The sequence below is a fragment of the Pangasianodon hypophthalmus genome, chromosome 1, assembly GCF_027358585.1.
Source record: "Pangasianodon hypophthalmus isolate fPanHyp1 chromosome 1, fPanHyp1.pri, whole genome shotgun sequence".
Classification (NCBI taxonomy): Eukaryota; Metazoa; Chordata; class Actinopteri; order Siluriformes; family Pangasiidae; genus Pangasianodon; species Pangasianodon hypophthalmus.
Genome location: NC_069710.1, coordinates 15073165 through 15093360, shown reverse-complemented (window position 1 = coordinate 15093360; position 20196 = coordinate 15073165). Strand labels below are relative to the sequence as shown.

Here is a 20196-nt window from a genome sequence, read left to right as displayed (position 1 = left end):
TAATCTGACCTTTGCTTGAAAAACAGCAAGGTTCTCAAAATGAAACAAAACGAGCTCCAGGTCCTTTAGGGCTCGGTAAACAAGCAGCACTCCGACGCAGTCGTAAACTCAAACAGCCGTGTTATCAGTGATCTGGGAATAATGAACGCAGAGGAGGAGGAGAAGACGAGGAGAAGAAGACGAGGAAAAACGCTGGGATTGTAACGCGTGCAGCCGAGGGTGACTTCTAGGGGGGGTTAGATAAACTTCAATACATAATAATCTCTCCATGGGTTCCCCTTAGAAATGTTTAGATTCCCGGAACACAACATCGCAACATTTGTTACATTGGAAGAAATCTAGCATTAAACTTTTTTCTGTTTTTTTTTTTTTTTTAAAACAAAGCATTACACAAACCAGTGCTAATGCTAGCAATTCGCACTGTAACACACACTGGTCTCACCCGTGTGATTAATTTGCCTAATTTTTCCTTTTTTACGGCAAAAAGACAAAAAAAAAGAGGGACTTTCGATGATTAAATAATGGGTACAAAAGGTTTTATTTTTTTTTTTTATACAGTAGAACCCCTGCATTCATGGAGGATAGATTACAAGCCCCCCAGCCTGAAACCTCGGATAGTAGCCAACACTATATACACACGCTCGACAAAGGGTTAACGTCCTGGGCAGGACCGCACAAGGTTTTATCACGGCCCGCAATTTAAATTAGGAACGTTTACTGTATTTCTGGAATTTTCTATGTCATTTTTTCGGGTCGCAGTCAAACCGCGGTAACTGAAACAGCGATATGGGGGGTTTACTGTATTTAAAAATAAAAAAATATATATGTGTTTATTTATAGCAACACCTGAACAAGACAAATTTTAATGTACAAAAAAATGTTTAATTTTACAATAACATTTTACAATTTTAAAGATCAAATCAAACTCAAAGTTTTTAAGTACAAACATCAAATCATCTGCTTCCAGTCAGTCTGTAATTAATTTTTTTTTAATGTTAAATTTTATTAAAAAGCTCACAATATACACAATATCTTTGAAAAGTATATTATGATATAATTTATTACGATATCCATATTATATTGCTCTATCACTCAGCTCTAATTCGAAGCAAATCTGTAGAAAACGCTGGCTTGACACTTGAGTATGGGGTTTTTGTTTTGTTTGGTGTTGATGGATAACGGAGAAATGGAAATATACTAAAGTTAAATTTGATATGTTATATAATATGATATTTATGTCAGTTTAGTTTTGGCAGAGGACAATCACTGCTTTTTTTGGAATATCTTTCTTTGTCTTTTTGTCGTATATAAATGAACAGAAAAACAAAAATGCTCTGAAAATCATAATTTGCTAAATTCTGTTTTCTTGTGTGCTGATGTAGAATTGATATCATGTTTAAATGAAAAAAAAAAAAAAAAGACACTTGCATGATAAACATTTTTAATTCAGAAGCATACAAAAAAGACCAAAACTCCAAAAGGCCAACGTATTTAGACACACATGCACTCGAGAGATTCCAGAGCAGGAATCTAAAGACTGACTTTAACAAGAGTGGTAGCAGTTAAGAGGTTGCTGGCATTACACACAAGTCCAGGCAAAATGCGACACTCGAAACGTCGGTTATGATGAGTCTGGACCATCAGGATCATCAGGGGCAGAGTGTCTCACTCTCTCGCTCTCTCTCTCTCTCTCACACACACACACGCACACTTAAAGAAGGTCAGCGGTGCATAGAGGAGCTCCATAACGCTGTAATCAGTCAGTGAGATGATAAGCAGCCTCGATGGAGTGATCATGACTCCCGGAGTGTGTGTGTGTGTGTGTGTGTGAGAGAGAGAGAGAGAGAGAGATGGAAAACCCCAGTTACAGTTTCACTCCAGCACAAAGACCCCTCTATGCTTTCGGCCTCCAAATGTCAGGGCTGATGTCAGAGTTACCTAAAACTCGGGCTGATAGAGAGCTGGACGTCCATGCATGAGGTCTGGTTTGAAAGTGACGCTTTATGGTTAATCCAGTTTATAAACACAGTGGGATAAAATGTCAGACCTCCAGGACCACAGTGATGCAGTATAAGAGGATATAATTGTTAGAATTGTTTTTGCTGTGAGCTAGTGGTTGAGAGTGATGACGGAAACTAAAAGAATGACTCCAGATTGATTTAGATTTTTGGTCTGGTTATTTTATAGTAATAAGCAAGTGGTGTGGGTCAGGATAGTTTTGGAAATGTGCAGGATTGGTCGGGAGTGTGTGAGATTGGTCCCCATTCCTTAAGAATTGGGTGAGATGTGTCAGAATTCCTTCAAGAGTGATTGAGATTCATCATAATTCTTTCAGTAGTGGATGCAATTGGTCAGAATTTCTTCAGAAATGGGATAGGATTGGTTAGAATTGCTTCAGGAGTGGATGGCATTGGTGAGAATTTCTTCAGAAATGGGTGGGATTGGTCAGAATTGCTTCAGGAGTGGGCTTGATTGGGCAGAATTGCTCCCAAGGTTGGGGATTGGCCAGAATTCCTTTAGCAATGGGATTAATTGGTCAGAATTCCTTCAGGAGTGGGTGTGATTGGTCAGAATTCCTTCAGGAGTGCACTTAATTGGGCAGAAGTCCTTCAGCAGTGAGCTTAATTGGGCAGAATTCCTTCAGCAGTGAGCTTAATTGGGCAGAATTCCTCTAGCTTTGGGCTTCATTGGTCAGAATTCCTTCAGGAGCAGGTGATACTTCTGGTTGCAGGGTCTGAAAAACTATGGCAAAATTAAATGTCTGGAATCCCTGGAATTCTCTGTGCTTTTCTGTAAGTCACTGTACTTGACCTGGTGATGTGCACAGCATTACTGGCTATTATAAAGAGTGTTATTTGATGCTCCGTGGTCAGACACGTGGATTGGGATGTGAGAAACTCGTTTCCACTCAGAGAAAAGGGAAAGAAAGTCAAATCTATGTGATCAAATAGTGATCCCCAAAGCCAAAAGTAATGAACATGTTGTTAAATCATAGTGTGTTTGTGAGAAATAATAATAATTCCCGAGTGGTTATACTCGGCTTTGGTGTTGCCGTCTGTACTTAGACTGTCTGAATCTTGAATCTGGAAGGTGGAAAAGATTTGAAGACAACTTCAGATGAGATTCCATGGGAATATATATATATTCTAATATTTCTTTTCATACTTTTGATATAACAGAGAAGCTGCTTTGAAATATTCTCAGTTGGTTTGAAGTATCATGAACGTCAGAAACACAGAGCATAGTACAATAGCAAAAACACACACGACATGACACAACAAGCCTGCGGGAGACGTCATGTCTAACCGTCATCATCAAAACAACAAACACAAGAGGCTGAATGAGACGCTTACTGGCCTAAAACAGGAAGCATGATGGGAAGTGGTTCAAAGCATTGTGGGGTCACATAAATGCTGAGCTTCAGCTGTTTACATGTGAGCATGTGTGTGTGGTTCCTGTTCATGCATGGTGACACTCATCATGTGCTACTTCTCAACAACCACATGAAACCACAGGAAATAAAAACGATCATTTTTCTAACTCGACGTCCCACGCTGGCCTGGAACCGAGGATGAAAAAACATCAGTAAAGGAATAAATAAACATGTTGTACGGTGTAGGTGGATGGGTTATTACTCATTCTTCGAAGTAAATATCTGAGTCTGTGATCTTGAGATCATGTATAGGTAGAGTCCTGAGGTCTTACAGGTAAAAGGTCTGGGGACTTGATGCTCTTTCTCAGCTCCTGACTAGAAAAGAGTCCAACAGAGGTGATTATGGGAAAAAAAAAAAAAAACCCACACAAAGATCTAGGTAAAGAAGGCAAGGGGAAACATCTAGAACAGCGCTGCCATTTCCAGGAAACGTAATTTCCTTCGCAGTTTTTTTTTTTATCTACTTTTTTGTTTTTCAGGGTGTAAAGCAGGCTAATCTTGTGAGAAATTATAGTTTGGGTTCGTTTTATTTATTGACACTAAGGATGAATTGTCACAATATGGCACTGTCATCGTCAGAATAATGTATGGACTGGTTTTCAGCTCCACTGGACTGGATATGTTTATTCAATTTCCATGTCCTCCCACATTTGCCCAGAATTGGAATACAAAGGGATCATTCTGGAACTTGTAATGAAGTTGATTTCTGAATTCCTCTGCCCACACTAACCTCAGGATTAAAAACGCCAAATCTTCACGATGTTACTTGGAACCATGGAACCATGGGCACCATAAGTGCGGAAGGAACCCTGTTTGATTCACAGGGATGATTTGGAGTTGCACTGATGGTCTGGGATTTCTAGCTTGGATCACCCACTTGGAGCATCTTCCTTCAGTGGTGGACACATCAGTAGCCTGGGTACACAGGACAAGCAGATTACAGACCCGGACTGTTTTTTTTGTTCACAGATGTCTGCAGACAAGTTGTCAGCCAAAAGGCAGAGAATTAATTGTTTATTAATAACAAATAACATTTTTATTGATGCTAATAAGCCAGTCGAGGCCTCTCGTGACTTTAATGTAACTCTAATGCTAGCACAACACGCAGTCTCCTTGCATTTAAACACTTTAAGAACTACAGTTATGTCTTTACGCATCGAAACGTTAGCTAAAAACTTTCTGCCTTTTTTATCGAGGGTGCAAACACCATGCTTCATGACCAGAAATATTATCAGGAGAGGATAAAGATATTGGCTAAGTAAAGTTGCTCTTCACAGGGAATCAAGGACTCGCTTATTTTCCACAGCCTGTATTAATGAACATAGTTATCTTTCTGGATTCTTTTTGAGAAATTAAATTGCACTACTTTTTGCTTATTTAATTGGACTTCTGGGAAAACACATTGGAGATTTCACTTTTCCAGTGGACTAGCTAATTAATTTGATTTGTCCACCCTTGACTTTGAACCAAGAAAAAAAAGAAAAAGCTTTATTTTTGTCATATCCATGAAAAGAATATTCACAAGTGCTCAAAAGAGCAACAGAGTAATGGCTCAAACTTGACTCATCACAAACTGCCAGCTTAGCCAAGTTCTTAAGGTCTGTGCGCTCGTATCGTGACCTGGTGCAGGGTTCCCAGCTCTCAGATTACAGCCTCGCTGCTCCGATTTTCTCTTAATTAAAAACCAGAGTTTCGTTTTTCTCGTCTGTGAGAGCGGGGGGCCACGGCGTAACAGATCAGAAGATGATTACACTTTAATTATGCAATTAAAGAGGGAGAGAGTGCTGTCAGGGTGACGAAGAGTAGGAGGGACAGGAGGAAACCAGATGAGACAACAGCGCACATCGTTACAGAAAACATGACATATCTGTTTACCTGAGAGCTTATCAGTGCAATCGGACAAAGCCGACGACAAACAAGGCATTAAAGCTCTCACTTATGCTTGCTAACCATCCATCAGCATCGATTAAATGGCAACAAACCAAAATTAAACCAATAACTTTATTTGCTTAAACTCTTCTGTCATGAAGACTTGTCTGAGATGTTACAGCTTTACCTCTGACACTGGAGACTCGTTCCATAAATGTTAAATAAACATCTTCCTACATAAAGCTTCACCATATCAATTATGACACACATTTTTATTTGTTAAACTATAGAAATGATAATGAATTAGAACTGGTGTATTGATGTACCTCCTGACCAATCAGAATCCAGAATTTAACAAACACTGTCAAAAATACCTGCAGATTGTTGTTTTTGAGCGTGTCAGCAGGTAGTTTTCTTAATTTATTAAATACTCCATGCTTAACACCTTAAATACTCCATGCTTAACACCTGCTGAACAGCTTGTTCAGTCCTAGAGTCTAGAGAGCTGCTAACAGGGGGTTGTGGGTAATACTTTAGAAACCTTTAACAAGCCATCATGTCTGTCACCAAGGGCTTTTAAAGCAAATGGATTCCTGTGTCCATCGCTGGTCTCCTGAAAACTCGAATTAACGTCGCAACCAGCATGGAAGCGTATTCTCGAGAGATGTGGTGAGTGGATGAAGTGGTGGCTCATAACGCTTCACATCGCATGTATCTGGGAAACTCCAACACACACTTTTCCACTTTATTCCCAACAGATGCACACTTCCTTCCCTCCTGTCACCCTGATTTTCACGTCTCATCAGAAGGCGGCAGGCCTGGTACGTTGCCGAGCGGCCTTTTTGATGGCAGGTTTTTCCAGCCTGAATGAGTTTATTTGATTTTTGAAGTCATAATAGCAACAAAGAGTCTTTTTGTACGCTTCTTTGCTGCGCAGCCTGTTGAGGTCATCTGGTTGAGAAGAAAAACACAAATCAACGTTAATAAAAGTCCAACGTTAATAAAAAAAATACTGAGCACTACAGTGAGGTCAGAATTTTAACAAACCCAGCACATGTCCTCGGATCTCGACAGCGTACTCTAATTAATTCTGATAGACCCGTGTTGATCTGATGATTAAACTTGTTAAAGCTCGTTAAGGCTGTCCAGGCTGAGCGTGAGAGCTGAGGGTGATGCTCTAAGCTCCCATAATCTCCTTCTCTGAGCTTTTAACCCGAAGATCACCTCGTTGTCCTGTTGTCTCCGATCTTGTGAACTCATCTGGGACTCAGTAGGCACATGGGAAATAAGGGAATGTTCTTGTACATTCTCAAAATAAAGAATTAGCATGGAAGAGGACTTCCGTGGTCCGGGTTCCATCATCTACTTTATTTGTGTTTTTGTGGTTATTCCCATGTAATTACTGACAATGGTGCATCTTTCTTTGGCTTTTTTTTTTAGGAGGCATCATATTTTTATAAAAAGCTGCAGAGTGCACAGCTGAAACTCTTGTCTTTTTGCCAGCTGTGTTCCTTGGTGTGGGTGTGAGCTGTTCCTCTGTGTGGGTGTGAGAGTTTGCTAGGTTTTCCATGTTTGCGCGGGAGAGGAACATGGAGGCCGGCCGACGAGCATGAGTCGTTCCTGTGAAGTGGTCGGCTGAGCCGGAGTTTTTTTGTTTAGCACGTTTGTTTACCAGCGTATCTCCATGGTTACCCTGACTCATCAGCTCTCTCTTGTACTCGAGAGAAAAGACTCCCGTCATGCCTGACCACAGAACACTGGCACGTGTGTCTTCTTTTTGCTTGCCTTTTTACCACAGTAAACCTTGCCACTGCACTCTTTGGCTGGTCTTTAACTTTGACATTACAACACGCTTCTTCTTGCTGTTTATCCTTGGTTCGTCTTCCATGCTGCGAAACAGGATGAGCTGTACCACTTATTCGAGGTTTAAACTTTCTTTTTAATTATGTTCTCCTCATGCGTAAACACCATGCACAACAAAACATTTGCTGTGGCTTGGGACATTAGCGGCTTATCCAGTCTCCGGAAGTCATGCTTGTTCTCTCGGACCTTTTTTTAGGGGTGTAATTTTGTGCACATGCTCACACTGGGACTTGAATTAATAAACCGAGGGAACTCTAAGGGTTCCTGCGTTGTCTCGAAGTCAGCACTGTCGCTGAATTAACGAGGAAGAGGAATCGAGTGGCTTCACCAGGGTCCCCTCATTTCCCCTCATCCTCAGTCCTTGCCTTCTGAGCCGCGATTAAGCATATTGTCCTTGTGCGTCTTCCCTCTAATTAATGACTGGTGGAAATGCTCGGCTTGCAAAGAAAGTAATTAAGAAATTAAGTCGCTGCAGGTGGCGACATGGGCGCAGAGATGAGTTTCAGTAAGCAGATTTGATCAATTTGGTTAAATGGAGCAGGTTTTAGAGAAGGGAGAAGATTCCCATTACAGCTCTGTCTAAAAAGTTAGGTCAGTATTTACATGGGGAAAGTTATGCGTATTCAGAATCGTGTTATGCACATGCTTAAGTCAATTTTCTGGAAGTGCGATTCAGATTAAACACTCACATGAGTGTAATTTGCTTCTCCAAGACGAGGCTTCCGAAACGGAGTTTTTCAATAGCGTCTAGAGCACCACCTTCAAACACCAACACTCACCTTTAAACTTAAAAAAATATATTTTTAAAGATGGTGATAGAAAATGCAGACTGATGAAGGAAATTGTGTTTCTTTTATATTTTTTTACTGTTAAATGTAATACAATGTAATATAAAAGCAAGGGACAACTTAAAAGCAAACAAAAAATAAAAATACTAGCATGACATGAATGAGAAGATGGCGAGTGTTGAAATAAATTGAATAGGAGTCTAGTATATCGCCAATACAGTGCTCAGCATAAATGAATACACCCCACTACATTTGTCAGAAAACTTTTAGTTTCCTTTCAGAATCAACATTTTCTATGAGATACTATACTACAAAATACTCCTACAAATGTGGGCCATTGATTGCAAACAAGATTTGTTAATTTGCACACACAAAAAAGTGATTTTCCTAACAAATTCATTCAAGCCCATGTTGCAAAAATGAGTACACCCCAATTATAGTCTTAGGAGAAAAGCCACACTTAAGACTACAAAATTCTACTTAACAGGCATTCAACCACAGGTGAGTCTAATGATTCATTTAAGAGGTGTCCAGCAGACAGGTGACTATAAAAGGGCATTACTTAACAAAGAAAAGCCCTTCCCATTTCATGCTGTCAGCAATGGCTCCCCATGGAAGAGAAATGTCCCAAAATCTGAGAAAGGAAATCATTTCTTTACACAAAAAAGGTGAGGGCTACAAGAAGATCAGCCAAGCTTTACATATCAGTCAAAATACTGTAGCAAAAGTGATCCAAAAATTTAAGAAAGATGGAAGTGCAACCATCTTACAGAGACGTCCAGGCCGGCCACTTAAGTTAACATCTCGACAGGAGCGTCTTCTGATGAAAAGGGTTGAAGAAAATCGTCATGCAAGTTCACTGCAGTTAGCTAAAGCAGTAGAAAGCCAAACTGGAGTGACCGTTTCCCGTGACACCATACGGCGCACACTGCAGAGGAATGGCATGCATGGGTATCGTCCACGAAGGAAGCCTCTCCTAAAGCCCATGCACAAAAAAGCACGCCTAGAATTTGCTAGGGCCCATGCTGAAAAAGATGAAGACTACTGGGACTCTATACTCTGGAGTGATGAGACAAAGATCACTGTTTTTGGAACTAATGGGTTTAAAACTGTATGGCGTCGTAAAGGTGAGGATTTCAAAGACAAATGCATGGTGCCTACAGTGAAACATGGTGGTGGCAGTGTCCTTATGTGGGGCTGCATGAGTGCTGCTGGTGTTGGGGAGCTGCATTTCGTTGATGGTATCATGAACTCAACAATGTACTGCTCTATACTGAAGGAGAAGATGCTGCCATCACTCCGTGCACTTGGTCGTCGTGCACTTTTCCAACACGACAATGATCCAAAACACACATCTAAAGCTACTGTTGCATTTCTGAAGAAGAACAGGGTGAAGGTGATTGAATGGCCAAGTATGTCTCCTGATCTGAACCCAATCGAACACCTGTGGGGAATTCTGAAGCGACAAGCGACAGCATCCAGGCTCTAAAAGAGGTTATTCTTGAGGAATGGAAAAAGATAGATGTTGCAATATGTCGCCAACTTGTTCATTCCATGCCTAGAAGACTTGGTGCTGTCCTTAAAAATCACGGTGCTCATACAAAATACTAGATGTACATAGTAGTTTTTGTTGCAGGGTGTATTCATTTTTGCTTCAACCAATATGAGTAAAACTGAAGATTTTGTGATCTAAGTTAGATTATTAACCTTAATTTCATGTTATGGAGTTAAATAAGTGTTCAATAAAACTCAGCCTTGTGAAAACTTTGGAAAATGTTCTTTTGTTCATTGAGCCACTGATTAAATTCGTACTTTTTAAAGGGGGTGTACTAATTTATGCTGAGCACTGTATGTTGCTGCATGACTAGTCCTGGTTGTAATTATCACTGGTTTAACAGAATGGCTTCCACACTCATTATTAAGCAGCAAATAGAATAGCACTTGATCCAGCACAGACTATAATTTTGTATAGTAATTGTTTACAGTTATCATGTGTGCAGCTTAATGAAGCTACAAGATATTAAATTGAGGTCATGAAATCGTAATGATCTGCTTTGCTGCGCTGTTACATTAAAGCAGGACCACTAATGAAGCGCTTGGAGGGCTGTTAAGAAAGCCTGTTTTCTCCGAACGCCCAGGTCATGTGACCCATCCTCCATCTTTTAATGCCAGGTTTAATTTGGGAAAGTGCTGCGAGATAGATGGTCCCCATTAAAGAGCGTCTCATGTCAGAAACAAGACGCCCAGAGCGTCTACAAAGGCCCATTTATCCAGCTGGCCTGTGTTTTTAAAGACAGATACCGAGGCTGATGGGGCGTGCGAGGGCAGAGTACTGCGACACTGAAGAGGATTTTTAGAGATTATAACGCAAAAAGGGCTTTGTCTAGCTCTGAATCGGACCGTGCTAAGTTTTTAGATCATTAGTGTTGTGCATGAAGTTATCCATGACTGCATTACCATAATAATGCTCTCTCTGCTCTACACACACATGAACACACACATCCTCAGGCTGTTTCAGGCTTTGAATAACATAAAAGAAGATTTGTCCAGAAATGATGCTAATGTTGCTAATAACGACTGGCCAAGAGGAGTTAAATTTCAATTCCTCCTGCCTTGAAGATCACTGGATTCACTCGTGTTGTACCTCTGAGCTCTAATGTCTCACTGCCTGGGTGTATGCTTCCTGAACCCTCCTGGTGTGAAGTTGAATTTTTGCACTCCATCTTAGTTGGAGGGGAAATGAGCTGGAACTCGTGTCTCTCAGCAGACCCGGCTCTGCTACACCCTCGCTGAGAACATCTTACAGAGAAACCGCAAAAAAGCGTAACCTCCTCTGTCGTGAAGATGTCAGAAAACCAAGTTTTACCTACTACAGCTTTACCTCTGACACTGGAGACTCCTTCCATAAATGTTAAATAAGCATTTCCTCACAGAAAACATCAGCGATTTTATAAAATTATTTTTATGGCACATCGCATATTTCGCTAAGATAGCTATGTTGTTTTGTCAGCCGTTTTGCTCTAGCTAGGCGCTACCATGGCAACTGATCAAGATAGAAACGACAAACGTAGGAAGATTTGAAAGACGTAAGGCAAAACCTCATTTCTGAAAATGAAAACTTCTGTTTATACTGTAACAGAAGAACTCTTCCTAGGGTTGTGTATCATCCGAGGAACCCTTGAGGAACCCTGTGTTCCAGAGAATGAGAGTCAATGACACAGCAAGCTAGACTAGCGTACATCATAGCATCAGGAAAATGTAGACTCTCTATTTCATCATGGGAATTGTGTAAGAGGTTCTGAGAGGAAAAGTTGGAATGGTGAGTGAAGAAAGTGTTTCTGTTGTTAATAATGTGTTCTCTTTCTCTTCCTGTCCTTCAGATGTTTGAACGCTTGCACATACTGCAAAACCAAGCACGCACGAGGCGACCTGGCCAGTTACCCCATCGAAGAACTGGTGGAACGAGCCAGACAGTCCTTCCAGGGTGAGTCCATTTCCGCTTTGGCTTACTCCAGTGTTCTCCAGCGGTTCTCAAGATGAAGGGGGAACATAAGACATTACCGTTCTTCTGTTGAGTGTGTGGCTGGTTGGTTTTCATGAGGCATTGTTGGCATTGTTCATGAGGCATTGTTGCAAGTGTGTGCGAATGGGAGCGAGTGGGAATACACTACGGTGAGTGTTGAGATGTACTTTATTGTCAGGAATTCCGAATATTATTCCAAAGATGAAGATTTTAAAGGCTAGAGGAAACAAAATGGCAGGTTTTTAGCGGGTAATGGTTGAAAAAAGGAATCAGACCAATTTTCCGAAACATCAGACGAGCGTCTTTTAACCCTGGACATCGGAGATTGGGTGTCTGATCTTCCATGTGTTAAAGGTGGAATTCCTTTAATCTGGGATTGGAGTGTGTTTACGTTCTCACGTTTTTAATTTTAGAATTTTTCTCTTTCTGTCTATCCATATAACTCTTCAGTGCGAATATAGAAAAACCTGAATCGGAAAGCCTGTATATTGCATACATAGATGTTTCAGTGTTATATCTAGCATCTGTCTGTGTGTGAATCGTGTCTCCAATGAATCAGATGAATAAATCAGACTAATGGGAACCATGAACCATTTCTTGGTTCGAATCAGTAATTTGTGGCTTGGATGAATCAGATGAATCGTGTATTGAATGATGAGCTGTGTGTCTGATGAGTCAAATGAATCACTTCTGGGATAAACTGGATGAATCACGTTTCGTATGAATCAGCTGAATGATGATGTGCAGGAATCAGGTGAATCACGTGTCAGGTGAATCACGTGTCAGGTGAATCAGGTGAATCAAATCGTGTATAAATAACATGAAAGCTACTGATAGTTGTTGGTAAGTCAAATTCATTTGTGTTTTCTTTTCAGAAATTAGTTTTAAACTTGGGAAACAAATGAAAACACTTAAATGGAAAACGGGAGAACCACAAGTACATTAAATATACGAGAGTGTGTGTGTGTGTTTGATCTTGTACTTCCTATTTGATGCTGTAATATACAGTATGCGTGTGTGTCTGAGCAGCAAAGGGAAGAGAAACCAGGAAGTAAACAGCAGCGTAAAAGGAGGAAGGAGGAAGAACTGATCAACTGATGGAGAAAAAAGAGGAACTGTGTGTGTGTATACACACTCGGTTTCCAACTGTTTTGGGCCATGGGTGTGTTTTGAGAAGATTGTTTTTGGGAGTTCATAAGTGCGTGAGAACGTGCTGTGTCTGTTCTGTGTACACTACACTGGGTGTGTGTTTGGGCTGTGTGTCGTTCATATATTATTATTATTATTATTAATACTACCAATAATAATAATAATAAATTGGTCTGAGGCGAGATGAATCAGCTGAATGAATCATGTTTCAGATAAATATACTTAAAAGAATTAAAGAAATCCCTTTAAAGATGAATCATGTTTGTAAATAAGGTGAAGTGAATAAATCAGATGAACTCGACTAATGAATTAGACGACGTCTGTGACTGAATCAGCTGAACATCCCTAAATATACCACACATCTATCTATCTGTCTATCTGTCTATCTGTCTATTTCCTTCTTCTTTCTTATTTTACCTTATTTCGCTTTCTTTTTTCACCTTTTTGATTTTTTTTTTTTAATTTCTTGGTTTGTATTGTTTTTTCCCCTTTTCTTGTTTTAGTTTTTCTTTGTTTATTTCCTTTATTTATTTACTTATTTATTTATTTCTTTATTTATTTCCTTTGTTCTGTCTTTACATTTTCTTTCTTTGTTTCTTTTATTATTTTTCTTTACCTTTTCTATTCATTTTCTCTTTCTTTCTTTCTTTCTTTCTTTCATGCTTTGGTTTGTTTTTGTCCTTCTTTATTTATTTGTTTGTTTGTTTAATTTGTTCTTTGTTTTTTAATGAGAACGGGAAGCTGATGTGAGATCAGGGTTCTCTCCTCACTCCTGCACTGAGTGTATATTAATGAGAACGGGAAGCTGATCTGAGATCAGGGTTCTCTCCTCACTCCTGCACTGAGTGTATATTAATGAGAACGGGAAGCTGATCTGAGATCAGGGTTCTCTCCTCACTCCTGCACCGAGTGTATATTAATGAGAACGGGAAGCTGATGTGAGATCAGGGTTCTCTCCTCACTCCTGCACTGAGTGTATATTAATGAGAACGGGAAGCTGATCTGAGATCAGGGTTCTCTCCTCACTCCTGCACTGAGTGTATATTAATGAGAAGGGGAAGCTGATCTGAGATCAGGGTTCTCTCCTCACTCCTGCACCGAGTGTATATTAATGAGAACGGGAAGCTGATGTGAGATCAGGGTTCTCTCCTCACTCCTGCACTGAGTGTATATTAATGAGAACGGGAAGCTGATCTGAGATCAGGGTTCTCTCCTCACTCCTGCACCGAGTGTATATTAATGAGAAGGGGAAGCTGATCTGAGATCAGGGTTCTCTCCTCACTCCTGCACTGAGTGTATATTAATGAGAACGGGAAGCTGATGTGAGATCAGGGTTCTCTCCTCACTCCTGCACCGAGTGTATATTAATGAGAACGGGAAGCTGATCTGAGATCAGGGTTCTCTCCTCACTCCTGCACCGAGTGTATATTAATGAGAACGGGAAGCTGATGTGAGATCAGGGTTCTCTCCTCACTCCTGCACCGAGTGTATATTAATGAGAACGGGAAGCTGATCTGAGATCAGGGTTCTCTCCTCACTCCTGACAGGAAGTTGATCTCAAGACTGCAGTTTTTTTTTTTTTTTTTTAACAGATGTAAAGCCACGCCCCTGATTTTCATCACCATTCAGTTCATAGTTTTATTACCTTATTCTGCATGCCCCGCCCTCTGTGACCTTTAACCCCATGGTGAGTTTGCACTGTATCGGACTCGGGTGCTGATTGACAGTGATTGACTCTACTGATGTGACTCTGTTTACTCGAGGATCGGCACATTGTTAGTCAAATGAGCTTGTTTTCCATAAACCGTCCTGCTGACTTTCTCTCCCTCTCTCTCTCTCTCACACACAAACACACACACTCGTTCCTCATGCTTTCACTCACATCTTTTCTCTGAATGATACCATCTCAGACGTCCGTCTCTGAAACTTTTATTCGCATTATTATCTGCGTTTCTGAGCAAACGTGCTGCTAAACAACACCATCATTCATCATTTCTCCAACGTCTTCAACTTATTCATGCTATTTCTTTATTAATCTGTCTATCCACTGTTCAATAAACTGTCTCTGTCCAGCAGCCTACTCACAGAGACACATCAGGGTTCTGTTTCCTCCTCACAAAGGTTCCAGAAAGAACCCTTTCAGAAAGATAGAACCGTTAGAGACAAACTTTACTTTCGCTGATATTTTCCTTCAGCAGAGTAACAAGAAAACAGCGAAACTGGTCTTTCTCTCACTCTCTTCTTTCTCTTTCTCTTTCTCCTTCTCCTTTTTGCTTCTTTTGCTCTTTGTTTCTTTCTCCTTCCTTCCTTCTTTCCCTTCCTTTCTTTTTTGCTCTTTGTCCTTCTCCTTTTGTCTCTTTTGTTTTCTTTCTGTCTTTTTCATAGTTTTTATTTTTTCTGTTTTTTCTTTACTTATTTCTCCCCCCCTCTATCCCCCCATCATGCAGTACTGTCAGCTCTGTGTTGTGTATCCTGCAGGTATAATTTATAATTTATTCATAACTTTTTAGCTACAATAATTTTTTTTATCGGAATCTCACAGAGCCTCATCGCCTCCTCGAGTTTCTTTATGAGACCTTTCTCCTCTGATCAGCTCTTCTGTTTTTTTTAAATTTTTTTTTTTAAATACAGAATTTAGGAGAGCGAGTGGGATTTTAACCTGTGAGATTCTGAATCTTGTGGCCAGAAAAGTGTACAGTATATCACATTTAACTGAAACAGAAACTCTAAAAGAAGAACAGACTGATCTTTTCTCGCTCTTCATATTAAGTGCTCTTTAAATGTATTTTTTTTTCTGAAGGTCGATTGATGCGCGGTGAAGGCAGGCTGAGATTAAAGTATCGACGAGCCTCGTCTGAAGTTATTATTTATTTACTTCTCATCTTTTATTCATCGTATTTGGGAGGCCAGTCGAGCACCGCAAACTTTCATTAGAGGATCCTGTCGATCAGAACCGGCGCTCATCATCACGGATCCTGCGATTCCACGAGGGGTTAGCGCCATGCTGAAGTGGCTGCTGTTCGAGACTTAGAAAGCTCCGACACCAGACATGTCCTGACACGGGTTATTGTGTGCGTGTGTGTGTGTGTGTGTGTGCCTTCATGCTGTGATGTGAACTCAGTACTGAGTCCAGCTAAGTTCAGTTGGGGAAAACACACACAGGTTAAGTCAGTGTTTACACATTCCAGAGCGATGCTGATTTCTGCTCTAAACGAGACTCTCATAGCAAAGTGTGTGTGTGAGTGAGAGAGAGAGAGAGAGAGAGAGAGAGAGAGAGAGAGACACACTCACTCTGGCAAAGCCTACACACACACACACACACACACACACACACACACCCTGATACTTACACATCCATAAACCTGCTCGTTCTCCGACACAAACACACTTATCTGTCAAACACACTCATCCCACTTATGGTACAACACACACACACACACACACACAGACACACACACACTTGCAGACACAAGCCAGACACAAGCCAGACATGCCTGACACACACTTCCGAGCTCATACACTCGAGGCATGCACACAAACACAGGCATGCAGAGACAGACACTTAAAAATAACACACATGTTTAATGTGGACAGTTTAATGTGGAGCTCATGTACACACACACACACACACACACACACACACACACACACACTGTTCCGCACTGTAGCTCGGTCTCTCCTGTATACACACTTTATATATTAGTTATTTTTTTAATGCATGTTTCTCCAGATGTATTATATTTAATAATGGTAAAAGAGCTAAGGGTGCCAATACTTAATTCTTACTGAAAGATGCACAGTTTCAGACACACTGCACCGTGTGCTTGTACCCTACATAGTGAGCATGCGTAGTGAGGAGGAAGTGACCTGGGATTCAGACTCCCTCGAAGAGGGTTCATTCGGTTTTCACACCGATTCATGAACAATATTTAACAAATAATATTTTTCATATTTCATTATCGCAGTTTATTAATGACAGTGTTATTAATATTATTTAAGCACCTTGTGTTTGTGGGTTTGGGAGGAAAAAAACATCCAACTTCCTGTTCCTGTTATGTATCAGACTAGTGATGAGCAAGATAAATATTTATATAAATATAAAGTGTGTTAAAAGCCAGTGAGCATGCAAAAAAAAAAAACAAACAATGAAGGTAAAATTTAATTTAAAATTATTAATAAAAAAATGTAACTAAAGACGAGAGAATGTCACGCAAACTTTTAGAGAATGTTGTTAATGTAAAAACAAACAAAAGAAAAATACTGTTGCTGTAACTTCGGGGTGTAGTGCACTATTGGGTTGCACCCTATGTAGTGCGCATGTGTAGTGAAGAAGTGAAATTAGGATTCAGATGTAATGATCACCGCAGCTAAGAAATATAGTCGAGCTAAATATCAGCAACAAGGAAACAATATTGAGAGTAAGATGGATGGATAAATGAAAAAAATAAATTTTCAAGCATGAAATTATTATTATTATTATTTGTGATAAAGTGATGAACCCTGGGTGTACAGCTAGAAATAACCATTAGCTATTTAATATTTAACTTTATGCCACAGTTATATATCAGTGCACTAATGCTAGTCTGGTTGCTAGTCTGGTTATTTTCTGTTTTTGTTTTTTTTTAATTAAAAAAATTTATTACAATTTACTAATGATCTAGTACAGGATTGTCGCAATCTCTCTCTCTCTCTCTCTCACTGTGTGTCTCTCTCTCACTTGCTCTGTCTCTCTCTCACCTGCTCTCTCTATCTCTCTCTCGCTCCGTCTCTCTCTCGCTCTCTCTCTCTCTCTCTCTCTCTGTCTCTGTGTCTCTCTCTCTCTCTCTCTCACTGTGTGTCTCTCTCTCACTTGCTCTGTCTCTCTCTCACCTGCTCGCTCTCTCTCTCGCTCTGTCTCTCTCTCTCACTCTCTCTCTCTCACTTGCTGTCTCGCTCTCTCTCGCTTTGTCTCTCTCTCTCTCTCTCTCTCTCACCTGCTCTCTCTTTCTCTCTCTCTCTGTCTCTCTCTCTCTCGCTCTGTCTCTCTCTCTCAGTCCAAGGCCATGAAGTTCTGTAACGCGATCCCGCCGGTGTTTTGTGAATGCAGTAATGAAGCAGTGTTGATGGACGTGACCTAAACAAGTGAGCGAAGTCGGTAACTCGATCTGTCTAGTGCGCACTTTGCGTAGTGTACTAGAACAGTGAGGAGCAAATTCACTAATAACACAACAAGGAAAGAAGAAACACACTGAGCTTACATTATTGTGTGTGTGTGTGTGTGTGTGTGTGTGTGTGTGTTCCCTGCATGCGGACCTGCCGTCCAATCAGAATTGCCGATTTTCCTCACTGATTTTATAAAAATCTGGACCCCATCAGATGAAAGTGCATGGTGGAAATTTGTTGTCCTTGTTTGTGTAATACACGTACAATTGTAGTGTTAACTTTGTTTAAACAGCTGTGTTCGTACTTTGGCGAAAAGATACAGCTACGATGCGAATCACGACACTTTTCCACTAGGCCCTGATGTAGAACTGTAAGTCCTGCTCAACTTCCTGATTCTGAGTAGCGATAAGTATGAGAAATTGCAACGAACAAAAAGTTAAAAGGCAGTCTGCAAGCCAATCAGATCGAAGGGTGCCAATACTTTTTGTTTCATTAGAAAATAGAACAATAAGATGATGCGAAAATGTAACAAAAAAATTGAGACTTGCGCCACTTTTCCGTTATCCGGTACGTGGAATCAGGACTGAGCGTTCGTTTTCCTCTTGCATCTCTCTAGCCGTTTTAAAAGTATTTCATTTCTGCGCTAATAACAACTGAAACATGTATGTAGCTAGAGCTAGCTAGCTCACTGATGTCAGCTTTATTTATGTTAATTAGCTGGTTCATGCTAGCTAACGAGCTAGGTCAGCGCTATGTTCAGTTTCACCAGGCTACAAAAACAACATTGTTAAACAATAAAACTGTTGTTATCTGATTTGATAATATCAGGTTTATTTTTTTTAGTGAGTTAGCGAGTTAGTGTAGGATGGATACTGGGCGTGTTGATGAAATCGACAAATCAACAATCAACCGTACGTATAGCGAACATACGGTTCGGCTCGGTATCACCGCAGAACAATTTTGATGGAGGAAGAAGTCTTAAGTGAGAGCACCTCGGAAGCTCCGCCCCTCAATTACATGTCGAGCCATTAAACAAACAAATAAACAAACAAACAAATCCATAAACTTTATTAAATAAAAGCACAGGGAGTTAGACAGTTCATTTTCTTTTCAAATTTTTTATTTAACTTTGACTTTTTTCTTTCATGTTTAATTTTTTTCGCTGGTGTTAATTTCATTTTCTTTATTTTCTGTTCTTTGATTTTTGAATGATTTTAACTTTTCTTTATTTCCACCTTTTTATTATTATTATTTGTTTTTTGTTCTTTAATTTTTTTCTTTCTTTGTTTTTATTTTCTTTTTAAAACAAAAGCTTCAAAATAAAGAATTACTGGGCAAAAATGTACAGGGAGTTTGACAGTTTTTCTTTTCTTCAGTTTTCTTCAACATTGTTTTATTTAAGTTTGTCGTCTTTTCTTTCATTTATATTTTTTTGCTGATCTTTGATTTCCTTTTCTTTAGATTTTTTGATTTTCTTTAAATTCTTGTTTCTTTTCTTTTATTTCCTTTATTTTTTTTGTTTGTTTTTTTCTGTCTTTGTGTTCTTTCCTTTCCTTTTCTTTGTTTTTCCCCCTTTCTTTCTTAAAGCAAAAAAAAATAAAATTTTTCTAAAATTACTAGGAAAAAAGTACAGGGAGTTTGAGAGGCAAGATAATGGAAAAACTTTTATTTTATTTTAGTATTTTTTTTCTTTTTACCATTTAGGTTCAAAATGTACAGAAGAGAAATAAAGACTGAAAAGTTCACAGAGTGACTGAATGACTGAGTAGTCCATATATTTAAAAAAAAATCTGATTTTGTAAATAAATCGTAGTGCCAAATAAATAAATAAAAATGTGACTTTAACTCGTGTCCTGTATTTGACCTTTGTGTCCTGACCGTCCAGATACAACAGATGCAATGATAAATCTCTCATGGTGTGTCTCTGTGTGTGTGTGTGTGTGTGTGTGTGTGTTGTATCCCGGTTCTCTCCTCATGCGCCAGATGTTCCCTTCTTACCTTTAACATGCTGTAAAAGGAGAGGAGCTGATTTCAATTACATTGAGGACACACACACACACACACACACACACACAGAGTGCAGCAATGAGAGTAAAGCATGTCTCTGTGTTGGATCGCTTCTCCACATCCATGAGTGAAAAGAGAAATGTATATGTGAGTGTATGTGTGTGTGTGTGTGTTTATGAGTGGGTGTGAGTGTGTGTGTGTGTGTGTGTGAGAGCATGTGTGTGTATCTAAAATTCTAGACTGTGCGCTTAGAGTATTTTTGTGTTAAATGTGAAGTGTGTATCTGCTCGAGCTGCAACGTCTGAACTGTAAACAGCAGCTGTGTGTCACACGACACGTTCTCTGTTTTACACACACATACACACACACGCGCGCACACACACGAGCACACACACACACAGAGGTCCTCGTGCAGTATCACA

The 20196-nt window shown here is 39.9% G+C and overlaps 1 protein-coding gene across 1 annotated transcript in view; it reads left to right on the top strand.

Moving 5' to 3' along the window:
- The window catches only part of cdkal1 (CDK5 regulatory subunit associated protein 1-like 1), a 264900-nt gene that overhangs the window by 111644 nt on the left and 133060 nt on the right, over window positions 1-20196 (top strand). Inside the window, exon 8 of the mRNA XM_053242230.1 lies at window positions 11334-11437. Within this exon, the coding sequence (XP_053098205.1) occupies window positions 11334-11437 (104 nt within the window). The remainder of the gene's footprint in view (window positions 1-11333; window positions 11438-20196) is intronic.